A 21,906-nucleotide genomic window follows, 5' to 3' on the forward strand; every position below is an offset into this window, starting at 1 on the left:
CCTGCCTTGTTTGTTTAACGAACACTTCACCTTGCCCTCCAACCTTGCCAGCGGACAGGCACGCAACGAAAGCGCGCCAATTAGTTTGGCTGGACACCAGGGAGGGTTGCCGGAGTCTCGTCAACTGGCAGCTGGCCAAGGCGCACGCACTGTGGCGTCTCCGTCGCCCCTGGAGCGGGGCATCAGGTGTCGTGGGCGGCTGGGGAGGGGTCGGAAGATATAGCACTTTCGAAATAGTGCGTCAGAGGCGACCACGACGATGGCGCGGAAGTAGCTGGCCGCCGCCCTTGCCCCTCTCCTACTCGCATGCCAGCAACCTGTGGCCTTGACAGCGCCCGTTTTGATTTATGCGGCATTTTGCAAAAGTCAGCAAATGAAAATGACACAGAAATAATGCCAAGAGAGCTGTTTTCCACTATTCCGATTTATTTTGCCCCAAGGTCGGGCGCACAAATAGATGTCGGCAGTGCCACCCGCTGGACCTCCGCCATGGATACAGATTCCATATGCACTCTCAGCACCACATTTGCATGCTCCTTACCAATTATCGTAGTTTCAAGATATCACGGATTCGTTTCAAATAGCACTAGGATCAGAATTCCGATTGAAGTGAGTTATCTTCGTGTTTGCTGTTAGCAGTACGTATTTTAACTTCAAAACGTTCAGAATACTTGTAAGTCCCGAAACGAAAACCTTTCGAGTAATTTAAACCAAACCGGAATGGGCTCGGTAGGAAGTCGTCAGCTCAACCCCGTCCAACTGTGTGACCACCAGCAGGCCACGGGGCTGTCCGCAGAGCAGCTAGAGCAACTGCACACGCGGTTCAGCAGCCTGGATCGCCACCAGCGCGGCTATTTGACGCCCACCGACTTGCTGCGCATTCCACAGCTATCGCTCAACCCGCTTCACCGCCAGATCATCGACGGCTTCTTCCCCAGCCGTGACCCTAGCGCTCGCATCGGCTTCAAGCAGTTCGTGGACACTTGCTCCACCATTTTGGTGCCACAGTTTGGCCGCGGCTCAGTGAGGCGGCGCGACGGGCGTGTTCAGAAGCTTCACCTCCTGTCCAAGATGTTTGACACACGGCGCAGCGGCTGCATCACACGCTCCGACTTCCGCCAGATCATGCGTTGCATTGTCAATCTGGCCTGGAGTCAGCAACAGGATCAGGAACGTCAGGAGGGGCTTTCCGAGAACCGTTTGCCTGAGGTGGAGGCCGAATTGCAACTTTTAGAGCATCAGGCCTTTGGCCTCTGCTGCGACCATATCTCTTATGGGGAGTTCGAGAAGCGCCTGTTGAGTGCGGACGTCGACAGACGGCTGTCGATCGCCAAGTGGCTGGAGGACGATGACGAGGCCGAAGCCGGGATGGGACTGCCAGTTGGCTCAGGCCCATAAAACACCACACCCCAAATCACTCATCCTTGTCATGTTGTGTTTGTGTTTTCAATATAGCAATCAATTCCATCCAGAGAGATAGGACTCAGGGAATCCTCCTTTATCGGTGTGGGTACTAGGAAAATTGTAGTCCAAATTGAGCAAATATAATTTCAATCTTTACACTTAATTTACAAAGGAATTAGGTCACAAAATAGTATGCGTTAAGTAAAAATATGATCCACCGGAGTGCTTTTTCATTTGTATTTCTCGATGTTGCCTACTTTTCTGCGAGGCGCATTTTTCTGCATCTGGCTGCACGATGCATACTTTTGGGCAGCAGACCAAAAGGCCAGACCATTCGAGGCCAGAATGGAAAATGTTGCCACTGCTAAATACCAGGCGAACAGAATCCGTAGCATGTACCAGCTGGTAACACTTGCTAAACAGCTGATCATTTTTCAAGATGGCTGCACCTTATGCTTTTTCAGTCTAGGATATTCAACCAATAGGAAGCGATGGAGAGGATACCGTTAGTTTAGCTTGGAAGTAAACAAAAACAGCTGTTTTTTTCATGATGGCCTTTCCAGTCGGCAGTCAGCCTACTGAAATTTCTGTTCGCCTAGTTATGAAAAACCTGAGAATTCACATATTTATGACAAAATTTCCGAGTGGGCAACATATTTCCCAGTAAAACTTGCGCCTTTACGAGTCCCAGACACCATGCGAACAGAATCCGAAACAAGCTGCAGCTGGTAGCTCGAAATAAAGTGGAACAGCTGATTAAAAAAACAAGACGAAAACTAGCTTCGTTAATTTCATTCACAATAAATGTTTATTATAATTTGTTAATAGTTAGGGTGTAATTTGCAATAGATAGCTTTTTCCGCAAAAGGGGCGTGGTCTGTGCAAACTCCTAAAGCGCCTTAAAATATCTGTAAGTTCAATACGGGTTTGACTCTGGATCCGTGCTAAAAAAAAAATGAAGAAACAAACAATATATGTACCTTAATTTTGAACATGACTGTATGGCAGGCCGGCGAGCTCCTCTTCGAGCACTTCGGCGATTCCATGTGCGGTGATTATGCTGCTGTGCTTGCTCGATTGCGCTACGATAAGGATGCGTGAGCACCGTGAAATCGGCTTGATATATGTATGTATGTGTAGATATAGAAGCATTTATGCCATATGGTTGGTTGCCAAAAACAATTTTCAAGGTACACTACACATTACGATCCGTGTTCGCTTCGCGGCGATTCGATTTCGATTCGTTCATAACATTTTTAGACTTTAAATTACAATTACGTTTCGATTTTGTAAATAATTTGGTTTCACGCTTGCATTAGCCGAGCTTTACGTTTAGACTATGTGCTATATAAGTATGTAGGTATACATAAATCGTAGTGTATGCGTACGGGTAGTAGATAAATAATTACAAAAGAAGGTAGTGTCTTTACTATGTAAGAAAAAAAATACTTTCGCGCCATCTGGAAACATTTACACCGCGGCCAGGTCCGGTTGATCGGTATCTCCACCCCGTTTTTACTGGCGCCTCACGGTCCGCTCGCGCTCCCGCCCACTCTCCTCCCTCTGGAGGCTGGCGTGGCGGGGCGGCGAGGTGTGCCCAGTGGAGGACCCGCCGCCGTTAAGCACGCGCGCCTTGCGCGACCGCTTGAACTTGGCCATGTCCTCGCCGAACACGTCTCCGGTCCTCAGGGCCGAGATTAGGTCGTCGAACTCGCCCTTGTTGTCGCCTACGCCTCCCTTTGCCGGGGAGTCAGGATCCCCATTGGATGAGCCCGACTTGAGGCCCAGATTGCGAGCCACGCTGGTCATTAGGCCGGTCTTGTTCTTGCGCTCTATTGTGCGCTTCTTGAGCTCCGCCTCCTGCTTGGCGCGCTTCTCCTCTTCCTCCTGTCGCCGACGGAAGCTCTCGTTGTCATGCCGCGCCTCCGCGAAGGCGGCCAGGAAGGAGTCAAAGATGCCAAAGAACTCGTCCGGCTGCAAAACCGAACCATCCTCGCCGAAGAGGCGTACCGCACGATCAAAGCGCGTCTTCATGTCCTGGAACTTGTCCTCAAGCTCGGCGAAGCGCACTGACGCCTGCGCGTGGAACTCGCGCATCACGGGTAGAAAGCGATCACCCTGTTGGGCCGGGCCTGAACTGCGGTGGAACTCGATTTCGCGCGCCACGTCTGCCAGACCCGTGCGCAGCATCTGAATGTCCTTGTCCATCTCGCCCAGCGACACCTTGGAGGCTTCACGCACATGGGGGATATCGTCCTCCAACTTAAGAAGGTCCTTGAACTTGCGTTCAATCACCTGCACGAGGTAGTGTAGCAGGGTGGTGCCCTTGGCGGCACTGGACTTGGTGTCCGCCAGCCGGTTGAGCGACGCCAGTCGGAATCCCGACGCGTTGCCACGTGCCCCGCGGTTCATGTAGTTGCCTGGTGGGATATAGGTAGTCTGGATTATTGAGTGCTTAGCGAACGGACAGTGGATCCATACCTAGGGCGAGGACCAACTCTAGAAGCTTGCGCAGGCGACGGGAACGAGCCACCTCACGAGAGGCCTCCATCACACTGGTTATGCGGGGGACCAGGTCGTTGATGGTCAGCATGAAACGCTTCTTGTAGTGCAGACTCTTCAGGCGCTGCTCGTAGTGTGGAATCCTGAAAATGAACATATTTAGAACAAGAACACCTTCAGGAAATTGCTGGAAACTCACTTGGATATCTCATAGAGGAATCGATCGGCCCGAGCGAGAGACTCAATGTCCTCGCTGTGCTCGTCCAGCAAAGCTCGCTCTTCCGCCGAGGGCGTGAACTTGAGCAGCTGCTCGACCATGTCCAGCTGCAGCTGCTCGTTGCTGTCCATGGAGAGAATGGCCCTGAAAGCGGCATTGGATATTATTTACGGGTCGTGGCTAGTGAAAGTAAGACTTACTTTGATATCTCCATGTCGCTCATCTTCAGTTTGCTCAGCAGGATGGTGCAGTTCTGCGCCCGGCGTCCGTCGATCACCGACAGCACTTTCTGCTTGGCAGCCTTGCCAGTTACCCTTAAGTCCTCATAGGATCCATCAGTGGCCTGGGAAAGCAGAAGTGTCTTAGTAGGGAAAGGAAACTCAAAGGAGGTCCCATATCCTAACTCACCGATACCCCGTTCTTTTGGTAAGCCGAGAACAGTTTATCAATTGACTCCAGCTCCATGTTGTTGTACAGCTTGCTTTCGTCGAGCTCGCTCCAAACGGTGCCCTGTAGCTTGGCGTCCGGCAGTTTCGACCAGTTGAAGCTCTTCAGGGGATTCGTCGGCTGTGGCACATTCTTCTTGGGCAGATCCACTTTTGGTGGCGCTGGAGCTGTTGTGAGAAGACGCATTAGTTGATAAGATCGATTGCTTTGTTAATTTAAAAGCTTTTTACCCATCGTTTGTGCCATGCTTGGCGGAGGTGGAGGAGCTCCCGGGCAAGGAGGTGGTGGTGGGGGCATCATGGACGGCGCCATGGGTGGCGGAGGTGGCGGAATGGCCTTGAGCATGGGAGGTGCCGGTGGAGGCGAGACGGCACCATTGCAGCCCGTGAGGCCGGCCACCTTCTGGTCGTCTGGGATGCTGCCCTCGGTAACCAGTCTCTCCAAGCGAGCCCGTTCCTGCTGCTCGCTGATCAAGCGGTGCTGCAGGTCTTCTGCTCGCATCTCTGCAGTCTGCGCCCGCTGCACCGCCTGCGAGTGCTGCGCGGACTCCTTCTCCAAACGCTCGCGCATGCGCGCTAGTCCCGTCTCCAAGTCCTCTTTCTCTTGCATGCGGAGGTCGAGTTCCTGCTCCTTCTTGGCCAGCCGCGACTGCACGTCAAAGTTCTCACGCTCCAGCTCGTCAGCCCGCTTTCGCGCTTGCGTCAGCTGTTCCTCCTTGACCAGCAGACGCACCAGCTTAGCCACGTCGATCTGCAAGGGCGCCACATCAGGATCATGGACTGGCGACTCGGCGGCCAGCTTCAGTTGCTTTTCAGGGTCATCGGGGTCGACGATAAGATCACTGTTTGGCCGCTGTTCCACCTGCAGCACTATCTGCTGTACCACGCGATCAATCAGCAACCAGTGTTCCGTGCAGTGACCCGTATCTGTTGGATTTCGATTGGGATTAGTTACAGTTACAGTTAAGAACTCCAGAGAATACCACTTACAGGGTAGCAGAAGCATGTGCTGCAGAAGGGAGAGCATGTGGGGATACGCGGGCGAATGACTGAGCTTGCGGCGCAGCAGCTCAAACATTGAGCCGGCGCTCTTGGTGTCCACGTGGTCCTCCTTAAAACGGCGGGCAAACTCCTTCTCATCCTCAGCCCGAACCATCTCAAAGAAGTCCTGTTGATTAAATAAAACCATTTAGAGAATGGCTTGGCACTATAACCTATATGTACTAACCAAATGCCTGTCCAGCGTTTCGTTCTCGTGCGTGCGCAGCTTGTCGATCACAGGCTGTATACCGAGCATGAGAAACTCGTACCTCAAGTGCAGTCGGAACTCGAGGTTCTCCTGGCCGGGTCCGTAGTTGAGCACCGCATTCACGAATGACATAAGGGCGGTCTTCAGATTGACATTGTCCCTGTACGCATAGGTCGAGCGATCCAGGTCGTTGACAATGCTCTGGAAACGAGTGCGTTCCGTAGCGAAGACCTGGAAGTGGAGCATGGCCTGCAGCACCTTGCGATGACCGCCGGGCACCAGACACACGGCACCCAGAATCTCCAGGGCGGCGATTTTCGTGCGAATGTTGTCCGCTGCTAGGGATCTGGCTATGGTGTCGATGGCCGTTGGATGGGCTAGCACGTGCGCCCGACCCATCGAGTTGTTCATCAGTGCCTTGATGCACCCAATGAGACTGGTGTGCAGGGGGCTGTTAGCCACTCGAATGTCCAGCTGCAGCAGGAGGTCGAGCAGAGCAGGAAGCCCGTCCAGCTCCACGAATCGGAGAACGAAACTGTGGGTGGATGTGCGTAGCGCCGTCTTCAGGGCGTCCACAAAGGCGGCATGGCCATCCAAGCGATTGCCCAGCTCATGGCTGGGCGAGTCCTCCGGCGAGAGCGATATGTGCACCACCAGCTCCTTCAGTCGCTCAATGTAGTGCTCTGCGGTGGGTGGCTGGGTGATGGCCGCTGCATCTGGTCCATCGGCCGCATCCAAGGGCAGCTTTCTCGAGCAGTAGATTTGCCATTTCTTCTGCGCGGGCAGGCTGAGCATCGCCTCCTTGTTGGGGGCCGTCAGATCGAGCTCCTCCACCAGCTCCGCGAACTTGGTGTCCAGCTCATCCACTGACGGCATGGGTTGGGTGGGCGTGAGCGTCTGCAGGGTAAACGCGCCTTCCACCACACAAATCTCGGGTGGCTCATCGTCCTGTAACAGAAAAGTCAGAAAAATCGATTAGTGGCATGTTGCTCAAGCGGACACGTTCTCCGCCCGCCAACAGTGCGTGTCCAATTAAAGAGACGGCTTGCTTAGCCTCGAGACAAGGCCCAACACCACGGAGGCAAACCGCCGATCCAATCCACCTGTTGAGGAAGCGGTTCTGCTCGATGCGCTTCTAGCAGCTGCTTGCCTGCCCAGTCGGTGACTCAGTCTTGGTTCTTTAACCTCGACTTGGAAAGGAATTCTTGCAAATTACTCTATTTACCGATTGAATTCTTGTAACAGCTATGTTTGGATCGTTCCCAGGGCCAATGGGAATTATCGCCTCTTATGCACAATTCGTGCACAATTTGACGAATTCGCTGACACAGAATCGGAATCGACGAGGGTTGCAAATTCGGTTGGGGCAGTGCTCAAGTGGCGACTCCGATTTCGATTGGTAATTGGGTCTGTCTGTTGTCCACAGCTCGCACGTGACTTTGACTGTTTTTGTCTTTAAGATATTCCGCCTCGGACTTAGTTCTTTTTTGTGCAAATTACACCCACACTTTGGACATTCCGAGCGGGAGACTTTGGACTCGCAGTGAAGATTATGTCTAGTTATGTATGTCATGGTAAGTGGAGTCTCGGTTCAAGGATCATAATACTTGAACCACGTGAGTTACTCCAAAATATGCAAATGCCAACCATCAATCATCAACCATCAACTATCACCTACCTTGAAGCAACCGCACCACACCCTTCTGCCCCTGAAGCCGGGCATCTTCTTCTTCTGCTGGTGTCTGTAGTGCTTCTGGAGCGGCGTCTCGTTGCTGCTGGTATTGCCTGAAAGCCACTTCCTGAGGCCAAGACCGTTGGTGCTGCCGCTGCAGTTGCTGTTGCAGTTGCCGCTGCCGTCGAGGTCCTCCTTCAGGCCAAACGGATAGCCGAAGGTGTAGCCTAGTATATTGTGGGTGTAGAAGGAACCGGCTCCGCTGCCCAGGCCGTTCTCATGGTTGGACTGCGACTGCTGCTGATCACTGTCCCTGCCGTTGTCGTTGGCACTGCTGCTGCGTCCGCTGCACTGAGTCCAGTAGCGATACAGCCCGTGAAAGCAGTTGTAGTCGCTGAGTAAGCCCTTCCAGTGTTCAAAGTCGAACCGCTCCTGGAAGTTGTTGGACGAGGTGTCGCTGCCGCTGTTGCCACTGTTGCTGAGAGGATGCCTGCTGACGTTGTTGCCGCTGCAGTTGGTGCTGCTGATGGGCAGGGTGGCGGTGCTGCCCTGGCTGAGGTCGCTGCAGCTGTTTAGGCTGGTGATGGACACCAAGCTGCTGTTCTTGTAGCCGTCGATGGAACTGCCTGTGTTCGCTTTGGTGCTGGTGCTGGCGTTGCCGTTGTCACTGGTTATCGTTATCTTGGTCACTCCAGCCGCAGTGCTGGTAGCTGCCGATGCAGTTGCAGTGGCGCCTTCTCCTATTCCTCCATTGATGGCAATGCAACTGCCGTTCAAGCTAGTCACACTCGTGCTGGCTCCACCGGATGGCGCCGCCTTGGGCTTCTCTAGCGTGCTCTCCGGACTTGTCTGCAATATCTCTGTGTTGGCACTGTGTGTGTCCGGCTCATTGATGCACACGATGGGACACGACTGAAGGGTCTGCAACGGAGAAAGAGACGGAATGTAGAACGTCAGTCAAATGCTAGTACCGCCGAGTAATTGACCTGCCCACAACATTGTGACAGCCCGCTAATGCCGGCCGACAGGCCGAGGTGTCACGCCAGACAAATGCACGTCAACAGCCGCCTCATGCCAAGACAACCAAGTCAAGTCTGGCAAGCTCGGCCAAGTCAGTCAAGGCAACCCAATGAACAGCCAGGCAGGCCGCCCAGTTAAGCCAAGAAACCAAACCATCCAGCCAAACCTAACCGAGTCATGGCAAGACCAGACCAGACGGGCCAAGAAGACAAATGCAATCGCAATCGCAGTTGCAGTTGCACATACACACGCGGCAACTTGGGGTCTCCGGTGAGTGGTCTTCACTCAACCAAATCGGTTGCAACTGGGGTTCTAATTCTAATGTGGGCACCGCCACAATCGCAGCATGCCCAACTCATATATGGCGTACTGACTATGAATACCCAAAACCTTTCCCCATGTTAAGAGGTCGCCTGTCAGATGTCAGCGTATACGCAAAATTTGTCCACTTCCAATTCATTTTCACTGGCAACAATGCACACTCGTGGGTTTCTGGCTTTCTGGCCTGGCAATGCGTGGGGTACAATACAGCGGATACATTCATGCATTTGTACTCGCAGGGCGAAGCAACCAAACTGTTCCAAAGAATCGAATCGAGCCGGCAAAGAAACATTAATACAACTGTTGCCAAGCTGCTGGATCTGTCGCAAGTCTGCCTGCGATCCGTGTGGCAACTGCCGCAGAACCAAAAATTGAATTCATGTGGGAGAGGAGTCTGGCTTAGCATGGCTTTGCATTCCTCTTCTCCTTCTCCTTATGTTGTTATGCAAATTGTGAGTTGTGAGTTGCGAACTGCAATCGCATTGCATACTGCACACTGCACTGAACAGCACAATCCACAATCCGCAGCGCCACTTCAGACGTAATCGAGGAGCGGACGGGGGCACCAGTACCAACCACATTATGCTGATGATGGCTTATTAATTTGCTTTCATTGCGCCTCTGGCCCGTTCCGAGTAAGTGGAATCCGATTTGGAGTACGAGCTGGAGCTGGAATTGCTATATGTATTTGTATTTGAATGGGAATAGCTTGGAGTACGCGCGCGTGGTTCGTCTCTCTTGCCCAATGGATTGGGTAATCTGCTGATTTTTTGTTTGCCGTAGCGAGTGCTCAATCAACGGCCATCAATCAACCAGCTAACAGGTTTGATCGACCGGGGTTCTCGCTTCAATCTCGAGCACCAAACGACAATAATTAATACTGAGTGTGTAAAAACGATCTCAGAAATGGAATTGTAAATCTTTTTTGCTAATTTTGCTTGCCAATTCGCATACTTTAGGAAGAGGCTAATAGTTGAACCTGAAGATATAAATGTTTTGTCTAACTCACTGCGTTTTTACTAGCATTGTGAGTTAGCGTGATCTAAAATTCGTGGTCGGAAATGACTCTGCACCAGATTCTTTGCTTGGCTTGCTCTACTCCAGTTGGGCTCACCCACTGACTCGCCAGCAGTTCCCAGCTCAGCTGGGGGATCATTTCGGATGCAGTTGCTCCAGTTGCCAACTGGGCCCAAAGCCAGCTGCTCTGACAGCCTCTGTCTCGGCGTTGTCTCTTGTCTCAGCTGCTGTCGTCGCCGTCACAAATCAGGCCAATGCTTCAGCTTCAGCATCAGCTTCAGCTTCAGCTACAGCATCAGCTTCAGCTTCAGCTTCAGCATCAGCTTCAGCTTTAGCTGCTGTCTACATCTCAATCTGGGTCTCAGATCTTCGTCTGGGTCACAGCCACCAATCGGCAGTGTGTGGGCCCGTTCCACTAATCAAATCCGCGCGTGGGTCTAATTAGACGCGGCTCGATCTGTTGGCCAAACGGAGACCGTAAACAGCAATGCGTGTGGCGTTTTTGGCCACAATTAGAATCTAGTATTTGGAGAGCCAATAGAAGGGTTAATAGACTGCGATACCTGATTAGCGTTGGGCTCACAGAAAGCAGAATAGTAGTGAGGGTACTCTTTAATTTGAATTTAAATTAAATTCAGCTAATAAAGTTCGATCTTATCTTAAATTTTCGTCCATATTACATTCATTCTGAAATATGGCCAATCAGTCCAAAACGAATCGATAAAGAGTCCCAAATCCTATCCTGTGACACCTCGGAATTGACTTCCTTAATATCTTCCGTTTTGAAGAAAAACTCGAGTTCCCTATCGACCAGAACTTCCTTCAACGACTTTACTGGTCTTCTCATCGCCTCATAATCCGGATACTCCGGTTGGTGCGGCATCTCATAGAGTCCGTTCGGTGGCACGACTAAGTCCATTCTGAGTTCTGGTTGAATTGTCTTGCTAAATGTACTCGTTATTTGTCATGTAAATTTTGAACGTGTATCGACGAATAAAGTTTTGGGCAATTTTCGAGCAGCCGCCTTAGAAACAAGGGCTCTACGATTCGACGACGGCTTCGTTTGACTGCGAAAACCATTCCTTGAAATTCCGACCAATATGCCCATCAGAAAACATTTCCCGCTTGCTCTTTCGGCATGCATTCCGCTCCGTTCAGCCTGGTGTCTGATGCCCAAGGCAATCTCATTTTTCACACCTGCCGCCGCCACGCCCCCGCTGTTGGGGAAAATGCACTTCCGAGTACACCCACCGAGCCATCGAGCCACCAACCCAGCAACTCACCAGGCGAACGGAGTCGCGTAATAACTTCATAAGGCTGAAAGTGAAATGGAAGTGTGGCAAATGGGTGACGACCACGAAGCCTGGCGTCGGCGGCCAGGAAGTGTGAACGATCACGGATCTTTATCCGGGCATCGGCGGAATTGGGATTGCAATGGGGATCGGGAGTCGGTATCACTCTGACTCGCCAGTTCATCCAACAGCTGCGCTGCATTGCCCTTTGCCAAAGCGACCGAAAATCCATCAAGCGGCGGGCTCAGGCTGCATCCAAAATGAAAACGAAAATGGAAAACAAGTTTTTCCGCATGCCAGGAAAATAAAGAAAACATGTCGAAAGCGCACACAGCTGGCAGCCAGAAACTTTTCCTTTTAGGCACATAGTCACAGCACATGGTACAGCTCCGCCTCGACATCAACATAAGCTCATCTTTACCCACTTTTCAGGCACTTTGCGGGATGGATGGTTGCTTAATTATCGGTGCGTACCGGTGGCAGGAGGTGGAGCAGCTGAGCGGCATCAATCATACGCAGCGTTGTCCGCTTTCCTCGCCGCCGACAGCGTAGCACTTGCAATCGCAATTGCAACTGCAATTTTGGCTTGTCGCACGGTCCAAAAATAGTTATTATGACCAACTAACGAAAGCGGAGAGGCAATTACGGGGCTTGCGGGGCTCACGGGCACTTGGGTGCACGAGATTTGTGGCATTTCATTTGCAGTTGTCAGTTAATTGCCAGCATTTTTAGCGCATTTGTCAGCACGGCACTTTTCAAATGCCACTTCGCACGATTCGCGCGGAGAGGGGAAATTAAACAGCATCTCAATGGGGCACATGAGATTCCCGATGTTCTATCTCTGGAGGGATTATTGCCCTCACTAGGGCGACAGTTGCGATAAGGAGGAGACAATTATGGCTACTTTAGATTAGGCCAGTGGAAAATTCCGTCGCGAATAACATAACTGAACACTACCGATCTGAAGATTCGAAATCAAGTGCCCAAATGAAAAGTTAACGTTTCAGCTCTTTTCGCCATTATTTTTGTGGTCGATTGGCGGCGGCTAAAGCGACACAAGGAAAATGAACAACAAGAAAAAAAGCAACAACACCCGCAAAATACAACTGCGCTGGACCGTGGTGAAGGTGTTGTAAGGTGTTGTTTACATGCAACTACATAGTAGGCAGCACTGCTGCTAAACAATAGCGGCCCAGGGCAGCAGAGCTCTGAAATTGAGTTAAACAAGCCGGCGGGCAGAGGGAAATACGAGTAAAAACCCAAACTAGCAGTGTACTCGAGTAATCAGGCATGGGGGTGCTAAAATGATATTGCACAAGCCCAACCGCTTCCCCCGCCCGCCCAATTGGCCTCCAAGCCCCAAAGAGCCAGCTCTTACTGCCGCAGTAGAAAATGAAATCGAAACCACAGGCAACCACAGACAACCACAGCGCCACCTGCTGGTGTTGTATCCGAACCTACTAACGACTAGCCCACTACTAGCGGGCTACGAACACGGACTGGGAACATGGGGGTGGTCAAGACTTGGTGGTCATTTAAAAGGGCGATTCAATGGCAAGATATTTCAATTTTAAATATGAAATGAAGGAAATAAAGATATTTACATTGCTTCATTGCCAAAATGCCACAGCACAGTGGCAGTAGTAACCAGCGCAGCAAACGGAACGTATTTGTATTTAGTATCTGATATCTTATCGGTGACCCGACAATTTGGACTTGTCAAACGGGAGTTTATGGCCATGAAGTTCTTGTCTTGTTGAAGTTGAAACCGACACTTGAGTTTGGAAAACGTTTGGCCATTGGTTCTTTGCTTATACGCTCGCTGCGTTCTGCGATCAACTAATTTGGCCCACCAATCTATCCAGGCAGTCACTTTGCTCCTTCTCTTCTAGATCTTCTAAGTGAGCGGTTGCAACCAGAGACTCATTTACATTTCAGCAAGCCGGGCTGCTAGTTGGTATTTCAGTTGTTTATCTACCTTGCGATACGGCTGCCAGAGCCTGGTCAGGCTATGAATTTATGGCCAAAAGTTCAGGTACCTCGAGCCACGTCGAAGTGGGTGCAGCAGTTTCCATTTAAATGAGTCGAGGAAAATATCAGAAAAGCCACTAAATGCCAGCAGTGCTGGCTGGCAGTGGAAAATGTACGAAAAACGTACATACATATATGCAAAAAGTGCAAGTGTTTTTCCGTCGCTCTACAGCCCAAGACACAGCGATCGGCGAGGCGAGGCGATCATCTCTTGCTGCGGGCATCAACTTTCACCAAATGCGCCAATGAAGTTGTCGCCGCGGTCGATGGGGGTCAACTGCAACAACCGAGACAACACAACTCCAGGATCGATCAGGGCGATCGCCCAACAACCCTTTGTTCCACCGTCCAGGGCAACGTGGCCATCATGGCATCATGGCAACATGTCAACGGTCATCGCTCATCGTTTGTGTTTTGCCTTTTGCTTTTGGCCGATAATCATCGGCGACACAGCACCGCACCAACAGCCCATTGAACATCTCGGCGAACAAGTTGTTGGCGAATTGGCAAAGTGCTTTTTAATTGTGATTACAGCGATCTCGCACCACCAAAAACCAACACCGAAACCGAAACCAAAGCCAGCAAAAACAAAGCAAAGTGAAATGATGAGGGTCGACGAGGTGTCCGCCGATCGACGGATGGACAGCTGCCAAAATGGAAAGTCAAGTGCACTTGGCAGATAAGAATGTGCAGATATAATCAAAAATGCAGACGGACGGATCAGGAAGTCGAGGAGGTAGGAAGTGAAGCTCCCTCCCAGATGGGTCATCAATCACGGCGGCTTGCTGAAATCACACTCTAATTGCAGTCTCAATCATTGAGCTCTTTGTCAAAGGAATCACTGAACACAAAAACGCCAAGAATGTCGGATTACTGTCGGTGTAATAATGGTGAGATAGATAGATAGATAGTTTGCGGCACATCTAAGAGATGATGGTATTGTACGAGTAGTTTGAAGCCGTACGAAACTTTTCCCGCAGGAAGGTGTCCCCTTCCAAAAACTAGCCAAAAGTTAGCATCTTGGCATCTAAGCTAATTGTTCAGTCTTTAGCAATGCCAAGAGCCATGTGGCTGAGCCTCCGCGATGGCTAAAGCTTTGCGCGAAAGCGAAACTAAACCTGGGTCTGGCGAACGGACTGACATTTAAAGTTTAGGAGGCCACGAAATGTGCTGTGCAGGAAATGTGCTCGGGGAGGGGCCCTCGCCTCGCCGCAGGGGTGCCCCATCGCCAGATATTGGTATTGGCGGTAATTATAGACAAATGGGCCTAATTGGCCAACTGGACTGGGGGGGCCAGTGGTGCCGAGCCACAACTGCAAGAACTACTGGCAATGTGAAGTGGTGGCTAAGTCCGACCATTAGTGATAGCAGATGGACGATAGCGGTGGCCTTCGAACTATGTCGGAAGACGGAAGAACTTGGCGTCGCTTTGAAGGCTTGCCTTCAATCACTTCAATCACCCAGTCCCGTCGAGCAAGGCCAGGAGGGCAGCAGGGCAGAGGACGAGACTGCCCTCAAGTGCTGCAATTAATTACCCGGCTACACACTTTCCCTAATCACTGTGACAGTGCACGATCGACGCTTGAAGTTGGATTCTGCATAGCATGCATACTGCATTAGCGCGTCGGGGAGCACTTGCTCATGCGGTGACACCCCCAAGTGATCCAGGAACAGAGTAAACCAGTTTGCCGATCCAGCAATCCGAGATCTAAGCGAGTCTATCGACGGAATCTGTGAGATACACGCTCGCCGTTGTTACTTTTTGCCCATGTTTTTCTGCCTGCAGTTCGCCGCCAAGCGCTTTGTTTCATTTTCGTAATGACATTTATTCCGCATTCTTGCAACTTGATTAAGGCTTGGTGTTGGCACTGCAACCAGCGAAGTTGGAGCTGCATAGGTTCGCCAGAAATCGTGCAAAGTTCTTTGTCCCATGGAAGCCAGCTACCACTGCACTGCAGTACGAGGCCATCCAGGTTTGTTTTTAGTAAAACTAAACATTTAATAACTTAATAATTCGGCAAACTCTAGTTGCTTCAAGTTGCAACCGATACGATCGAGATCTGCTGGTAGTTTCCCGCTTCCCTTGTTAAGTCACCGGTTTGATTTGCCTGGCTAATTGGAAAATCGCCACTTTCGGCCCGGTAATTGTAATGGGGGTCAACGCGGGGGCGGCGCAGGGGCGCGTCGCTTGGCACTTGTCCGAAAGTGTCGCTGGATTTTGAAAATTTGTATTTTGGGATTTAATGGTGGCTTACGTAAAGCGAGACATCGAAGACTCTTTTGCTGGCCCCAAAAGTATAGCAGCAAAAACGAATACCAGTACGAGTACGAGTACGAGTACGACAACAATTGTTGTGCAATTTATCTTTATTTAATTGAACTTTTACTTTCGTCGTCGCTGCTCTTGTCGTTTTGTTGTTGCCGTCGCTGTGCTCAGCGAACGCGTTTCATAAATTGCAAATAATTTTTCAACCAAAATCAACTTGATACAAAGAGAAAAAATAATCGAAAAAAGCATAAGGGGATACCAAGGCGGATTAGCCGCACACACACACATGGGTATGCTCATACATACTACATATGTATGTATGCATGTGTATTTATAGAGAGGTATGCTAATCCGGTAAATCAATTGATGTGCGCCGCGGGCGCTTATAAAAAAGCGATATAAGTTATTAATTCAAAACAATGCTTAGCAAAGGAGCCAAAAAGTCAAAAGCAAAGTAAAATGCCGAACGAAAACGAATTCGAATACGAATACGCAAAAACAAAAGCCGGCGCCGGCTTTGGAAAGAAAAGTCCAAGAAAAGCCCGCTTGGAAGAGAGCTCAGTGGGCAGAAACAAGTTTCATTTAGTTAGCATTGCGTTGGCCAGTATTAACTGCTCTAAATTAGCTTCGATAATTGATGCCAGAATTGGTAGTTCAAGGAACAGGACCTTTCCCCAGAATTGCACTGATATCCCATCTCGACGGATAGATGGCCATCCATCATTGCTGAAGGTCGTCCAGACATTGGAACTGCAACTGACCTCCATGGTGATGACGAATGCGATGAATGCGTTTCATTAGCTCCACTTGTTCGACACGCGCCCGCAATCCCCGCGTTTCGACTCTCGATCGCCGATCGGTGACCACTACTGATCACTGGATCTCCCATTTCTCCGCGCTTTGTAGAAAGCAAAAGCGGAGTTAACCGAAAATCAAAAACCGAAAGCAAAGCCCAAGTATCTTGACCCTCATTAATTCAAGTAAGCCAGCAAGGCATTCGCAAAAAAGGTGAAAAACATAAGAAAAACTTGAAATTTACAGTTTCAGTTTCAGTTTCGATTTCAGTCTCATGTGGCGGCGGGTTTTCAGTTCGGGGATGGGAACTGCAATTAACATACGAAATTTATTTAAATTCAATCTTTATTTCGGACGCGAGTCACCATCACCGCGTCCGTCTCCAGCTTCACCTGCAACTCCTCTTGGCTTCTTGGTGCTCGGTGAATGTTTTCACTTTCGTTCGGCATCCCAAAAATCCGAGTTTGTGTAGTCTGAAGTATGGAGTCTGAAGTCTGCAGTCTGGGCATCCGCCGGCAACCTGTTTTGGCCTGACTGACTGCCCGCTTACCATGATTATTGTGATTATTGGCTGGCGGTCGAGGGGAAAACTCTGTGGCGCTCGTATCTCGAATCTGAGCGAAACCCCAAAACACACAAATTGAATACGAAAACGAAAGTGAAAATGTTTATCGAAAAGGGAAACGGGGAAAAACAAAGCAGAAGATCAGCAAAGCATAGATCGTGCGCTCCCCCATCCCGCATTTCCTAGCACTCTGTCGTCCAGTCAGTCCGTTCAATGCCGTAAATTAAGCTGGCAATTTCTTGCTTTGTTGTTTGTCGGTGAAATCCGCCTGACAAAGAAAACTCCTGCCCAGCCGTGAGTGCGTGGAAAGCGGTTGGACCATGTTGAGGATGGTTGGGATTGCCCCCTCCACCGCCGATTGGGGCAGCGGGTCAGGGAAAACGAGCTTGACCTTAGGCCCCTGCCGAACCAATCGCGATTCCAAACTGATTGCACCTCACCTTGTTTTTTCGCGGCGGCTTCTTGACTTCCACTCGCACGGCTGTTTGCATCTTCCTGCCCCAGAACTGGGTTCTCAACTGGGCCAAGTTTTTGGCCGAGATCCGTATCTTATCCAACTCGGTCCAAAATATACCTATATTTGCCTTGCTTTGCATGTTTACTTGATTTGACAATGACAATGATACGCAATCCAAGATGCAGAGATACTCAGCGAAAGAGTGGAAGAGCAAGGTGGCGGGAAATCTTATCACAGCTGATGTGATAATTGCCCAGAGCAAATACTGAGATACATGGTGCTGTATATGGAACTCCTCGTTTAGGGGACAGAATTTAAGGTGTATTAAGCTTTTAGATTTCTTGCTCACATATAATTTTTAAAAAGAACAGCAAAGTGATGTCCATCGATCGCTTTACCTCCCTTTATATAAACGAGAACCTGATATGTCACGATACCTTTAATTGCTAATTGCTTGGCTAGTGCATCCACATCCGAGGCACGAACAAATGCGTTATCAGCGGTCAACTGGCCAGCCAGGTGGGCACTTTCACTCGAAAAAAGGCGAAAACAAAGGAATTATGCTTTTCCAGTTGATTAGTCGGGTCAGGGGCGGCTAATTCATGTCCGCATAAATTTCAATTCAAATCTCTGACAAACTCTGGAAAGTTTCGGAGCGTAGGTGGCCCGCAAATGGATCGCATTACATGCAGATACTTTTGTATCTTTTGCCATTAGGTATGATGAAGTAAGTCAAACAAGACGGCCAGCTGGAGTGGAGTAGAGTGAATTGCATTGGATTGGATTGGAGAGCAGCGGTCCCCGAATCCGAATCCGAATGCGAATCCAAGTCCAAGTGGATTAAATCGAGCTGGAGTGGGGACTTCACATGCAAATCAGGCTGAGACAGGAAATTATTACACACTTTTCCCAGTCTACTTTTGGTCATGTGCTGGTTCGGTTGCTTTCGCAGCGATTCATTAGCATTGCACGGCTTCCGTATATGGGCTCCGAAAATGTATAAAGTGTTCGTGTGCGGCCAGGCCTATGCCCATTGCTATGTGGTTATATGGCTATATGGGTCAGAGCTTCCCGTGCCTAGGTAGTGATATCAATCCGTTATCGGGAATCAACTTTCTGTGATGCGGTCACCACAATCGAGGAGACGGCCAGCCGGAGACCTTTGTCTAGGGTTTGGATTACGGACTATGCTATATTATTATTTCATACACTATTAATGCAATAGATATTTTTTTTAGTAGACTTTGACATAGACCAAGAAATACTAGCAGGCCTTGCAGCCTCAAGCTGAAAGTGCCTCATATAAATTGCAGGTAATTGGAGGTGAGCAAGTGTGAAGCCATCGCTTGAGATAATTTAGCTATCCATCCAATGACTTGGCCCACATTCCAGCTCCAGCGCTCGTGAGAATCGAGTCCGTCTGCTGAATGCCCCCGTATCACCCCGAACTACTCCGTGGGCTAGGCCAATGTCAGTCTGGCCTAGCTAGCCTAGAGCCTAGAATCCGCCAGCGGCTTGCGTAATAAATAAGGCGGCCACAGGCCAGACGAACCAGTTCGCGAGCGGGTTTGGCGGCAGTTGGAGTTGCAGATGCAGAAGCAAACAGTTGGCCAGATGCAGATGCTGATGCAGATTATGCAACCTGCGCATTTCGCGGAGAAAGCTCAATGGAATTCTAGTGCAGATTGCGGTAGTTGACGTCACAACGGAACTTGCCGTTAATTATTGGTCAGTCGGTGGGGATAATCCCCCAATCCCTGCCCCTTCCCGTTGCCCAACTCCCTCTAGGCGTTAGTATGTTGCCAGGAAGTAAACTCAGCGCTGCCCGAAGTGGAGCTACAAGTCATTGAAAACCCACACAAGTAGAGCGTAGGACAGACAAGTGGTATTATGACATTTCCCAACCAGCATAAAGGTGTTGTGTCAGTTGAGTTGGTGTAAAATATGCGATAAATGCCATTGCTATGCACTCTGTGCAGTGTTTGTTCTTTTCCCTTTCCAAAGCCCAGAGTGGCACATAAATACAGTTTAGTGAGCTAGGTTGCTATAAAGCTACTGCAGTTCTTCTAATTTCATGCCGAATCCAAGCCAGGAGCTGATCCATTCACCGCAGCCGAGGCTCGTTAGCGAAACCACCAGTAAGTGATGGTGGAGTGTGCAGGAATGGGTTGGGATGGCTCTTGAGAGAAGGCAGCAGAGGCTTGACCGTTCAGATTGCCCAACTCTTACCCCTCATCGGCATTTCTACACTCGCACAAGAAGGCAACCGAAAATTATTACTAATTAATTATAGTTGCACAAACAGCAGACGCCTGGCTGCAGTGCACCTCGAGTACTTTCGGTACCTCCAATACCGATCCCATCCCGCCATATAATTTGCCGAATCGGACGGCGGCCACTTGTTTGTTTTTCGTTTGATTTTTGTTTTATGTTTGTTATGCGGCGCGCGGCATTTCGTCAGCTCATTCAATTGAAGCTCATTCAGCCGCACTTAAATCAGGGGCGCAGTGAGCGGGGGGATTGGGGGATGGCGGCCAATGGGCACTTAATTTCGCTGGAGCGCATTTCACTTTCATTTCCACACAATCAAAATACGTCGAGTACCCGGGCATCGGGCATCTGAGCGATCGGAGAAGGGGGACTGGGAAAAGTGAGGCGCAAAAATTTCAATTTCATTTTATTTATGAGCGTCTAGGCGACACTTTTGAATGCAAATGACGTTAAATTGTTGGTCAAGTGAGAGCGGACTCTCGCTGCCTATTCCCCCTTTTCCCTGCCCCTCATCTACTCCGCCCCCTTCACGGCTCACAGACAGGTGGAAAACCTTAGAGGTGCAGGAAACTGCGTGGGGAAACCAAAGCAGTTAAAAGGGACTTCCCCCCTTCAGCCAATACCTTTTATTCGAAACTGCAATGGGGGTTGCGAAGTAAGAGCACAGAAGCTATACAGACTTCCTTACCAAACTATTTGTTTATCAGTATAACAATAGATTTATTAAATGTACAAACTATTCGAGGCGACAGTGTAGCAAATAGTTTTCACACCATTTTACTGTGTTGCACAAAAAGCGATTCAATTTACCGAATCAAGCGAGCCGAATTCGTGTAAAGGTCCACTCTTTGGCAGGTTTAAGTGGATCGACCCAGAGACCCACTGACGCCCCCAAAAGCCCAGAGAATCCCTCGGCACTCACCGTGTTGATCTTATCCATGAAGACACTCATTTGATTCATGCCCGACATAATGATACTGCTCTTCCACACTGAAATTCGAATTCAAGAACTATAACTATAGCGTTGCAAGTCTCTTCTGCCGCGGACTGGGATGCAGCAACGATTCGCACATCACGCACTGCTCATTGCCAATTCACTCAATGCGAAAAAAAATGAATCCGAACAAAAAAAATAAAAATTGCAATACAAAGTGTATTCAAACAGTGTTCGTTTCGCTTCGCGAAAAACACACGCGCGCGCGTATTTCCAATTTCCGATATAATCAGTTCGACTTCTATATAGCCTATAGCCTTAGGTTTTTCTTTCCATAGCCGGTCTTTGTCTGCCAGATGACTTGACCCGCTCGCGTGCGTTCTTATCGACGGCTGGCAGCGCATTGAACGCTCGCCGCTCAAGACGTGCCCACGGCAGCGGCGACTTGGCCAAAAGCAACACGACGAGCACGAGCACGTCGCGGCGAGCCGAAGAAGTTGGCCAAGACAGAGTGGCAGCGACAGGTGCCAGCAGAGAGCCCGAGAGCCGGAGCGGGCTCCAACGCGAACGCGAAACCGGTCGACAGCAGAAAGCGGGCTTTGAGCCTATTCTGTGCCTAATGCCGCAGACCCCACTGTGTCCCAGTCCCACTCCCGCCCGCACACCGCTCGCCTTGGCCCGCGGATTGGGGCCGCCTTGGTGGGTAGTGGGTGGTGCTGCATTTCCATGTGCGTGCGGGGTGCATTCCTGGGGTATTTATGAAATCACAAGGGCTGAGACACTCGAAAAGCCAACGAGGTAATTATGGGTGTGAAACGAAGAGCTTACTGCTACGAGCATTTAGAAGACCAAGCGGAGCCTAAGGTCCAAGGTAGTGGAATACCACCTCCGATGCAATCCCAAATGTAATCAAGCCAGGGATAGTTTATCTTTGAAAGGGGCCAACCAGCCGCCGACGAGTGTAAAGGAGTTGTAAGCATGGCCAAGAAACAATCGAACAGTCGAACTGTCTAGTGTAATCGAACAACTTAATTAGCTCCGGCAAATCAGCCGCACACAACAGACAATTGTTAGTCCGCTCAATAAGTTGTTCGGAAACATGCACATAGCCATGTTCACCGGTAACTTTGGCAATTGTGGGCTCAAAGCCGCCAGTGTCGAAGTCGAAGTCAAAGTCAAAAACAATTTAAGGTCGTCACAAGTAAAGTTTGTTATTCCCTCTCTTTTGTTTCGATTTTGCAAGTGTCATGCAAAAAATCAAATATCATGGCAATACCGCCGTGTAAAAACACCCCCCTGCCCCTCTGCCACCACTTCCCGATTTTCAGCAACGATTCTCATCATCTCTTTTTTTATGTAACGGTCCTTATTAGAGCCAATGTTGTTGTCTTATACCGCCGATCATTGGCCAAATACCGAATGCTGACGGTCATTCAATTTGGAG

At 49.9% G+C, this 21,906-nt stretch overlaps 4 protein-coding genes across 6 annotated transcripts; 1 reads left to right on the top strand and 3 right to left on the bottom strand.

The window, feature by feature from the left end:
- Positions 1-676: 676 nt before the first annotated feature.
- On the top strand, positions 677-1,617 carry LOC117147641 (calcineurin B homologous protein 1). The gene has a single exon (XM_033314609.1). The coding sequence runs from the start codon at positions 721-723 to the stop codon at positions 1,396-1,398; it is 678 nt and encodes a 225-aa protein (XP_033170500.1). The 5' UTR covers positions 677-720; the 3' UTR covers positions 1,399-1,617.
- Positions 1,618-2,185: 568 nt separating this feature from the next.
- On the bottom strand, positions 2,186-20,868 carry LOC117146668 (disheveled-associated activator of morphogenesis 1). 3 transcript variants are annotated; one of them, XR_004459814.1, is made up of 10 exons: positions 7,497-8,411; positions 5,798-6,766; positions 5,560-5,737; positions 4,801-5,496; positions 4,532-4,737; positions 4,324-4,466; positions 4,106-4,267; positions 3,886-4,049; positions 2,385-3,824; positions 2,186-2,312 (listed from the first exon to the last, which is right to left on the bottom strand). XR_004459814.1 is itself a non-coding variant. In XM_033313015.1 (10 exons), exons 1-10 carry the CDS (start codon positions 20,496-20,498, stop codon positions 2,920-2,922), a joined length of 4,386 nt encoding a protein of 1,461 aa, XP_033168906.1. In that variant the 5' UTR covers positions 20,499-20,868. The 3 variants fall into 3 exon arrangements, 2 of the variants coding, with proteins under 2 accessions (XP_033168905.1, XP_033168906.1); XM_033313015.1 differs by lacking the exon at positions 2,186-2,312 and adding an exon at positions 20,451-20,868 and having other exon boundaries at positions 2,920-3,824; XM_033313014.1 differs by having other exon boundaries at positions 2,275-3,824.
- On the bottom strand, positions 10,163-11,108 carry LOC117146670. Its single transcript, XM_033313018.1, has one exon. It carries the CDS (start codon positions 10,765-10,767, stop codon positions 10,531-10,533), a length of 237 nt encoding a protein of 78 aa, XP_033168909.1. The 5' UTR covers positions 10,768-11,108; the 3' UTR covers positions 10,163-10,530.
- Positions 16,540-17,592, bottom strand: LOC117146669. The gene is made up of 2 exons (XM_033313016.1): positions 17,241-17,592; positions 16,540-16,849 (listed from the first exon to the last, which is right to left on the bottom strand). The coding sequence occupies exons 1-2, from the start codon at positions 17,394-17,396 to the stop codon at positions 16,574-16,576; spliced, it is 432 nt and encodes a 143-aa protein (XP_033168907.1). The 5' UTR covers positions 17,397-17,592; the 3' UTR covers positions 16,540-16,573.
- Positions 20,869-21,906: the final 1,038 nt, after the last annotated feature.

The sequence above is a fragment of the Drosophila mauritiana genome, chromosome X, assembly GCF_004382145.1.
Source record: "Drosophila mauritiana strain mau12 chromosome X, ASM438214v1, whole genome shotgun sequence".
NCBI classification, from domain to species: domain Eukaryota; kingdom Metazoa; phylum Arthropoda; class Insecta; order Diptera; family Drosophilidae; genus Drosophila; species Drosophila mauritiana.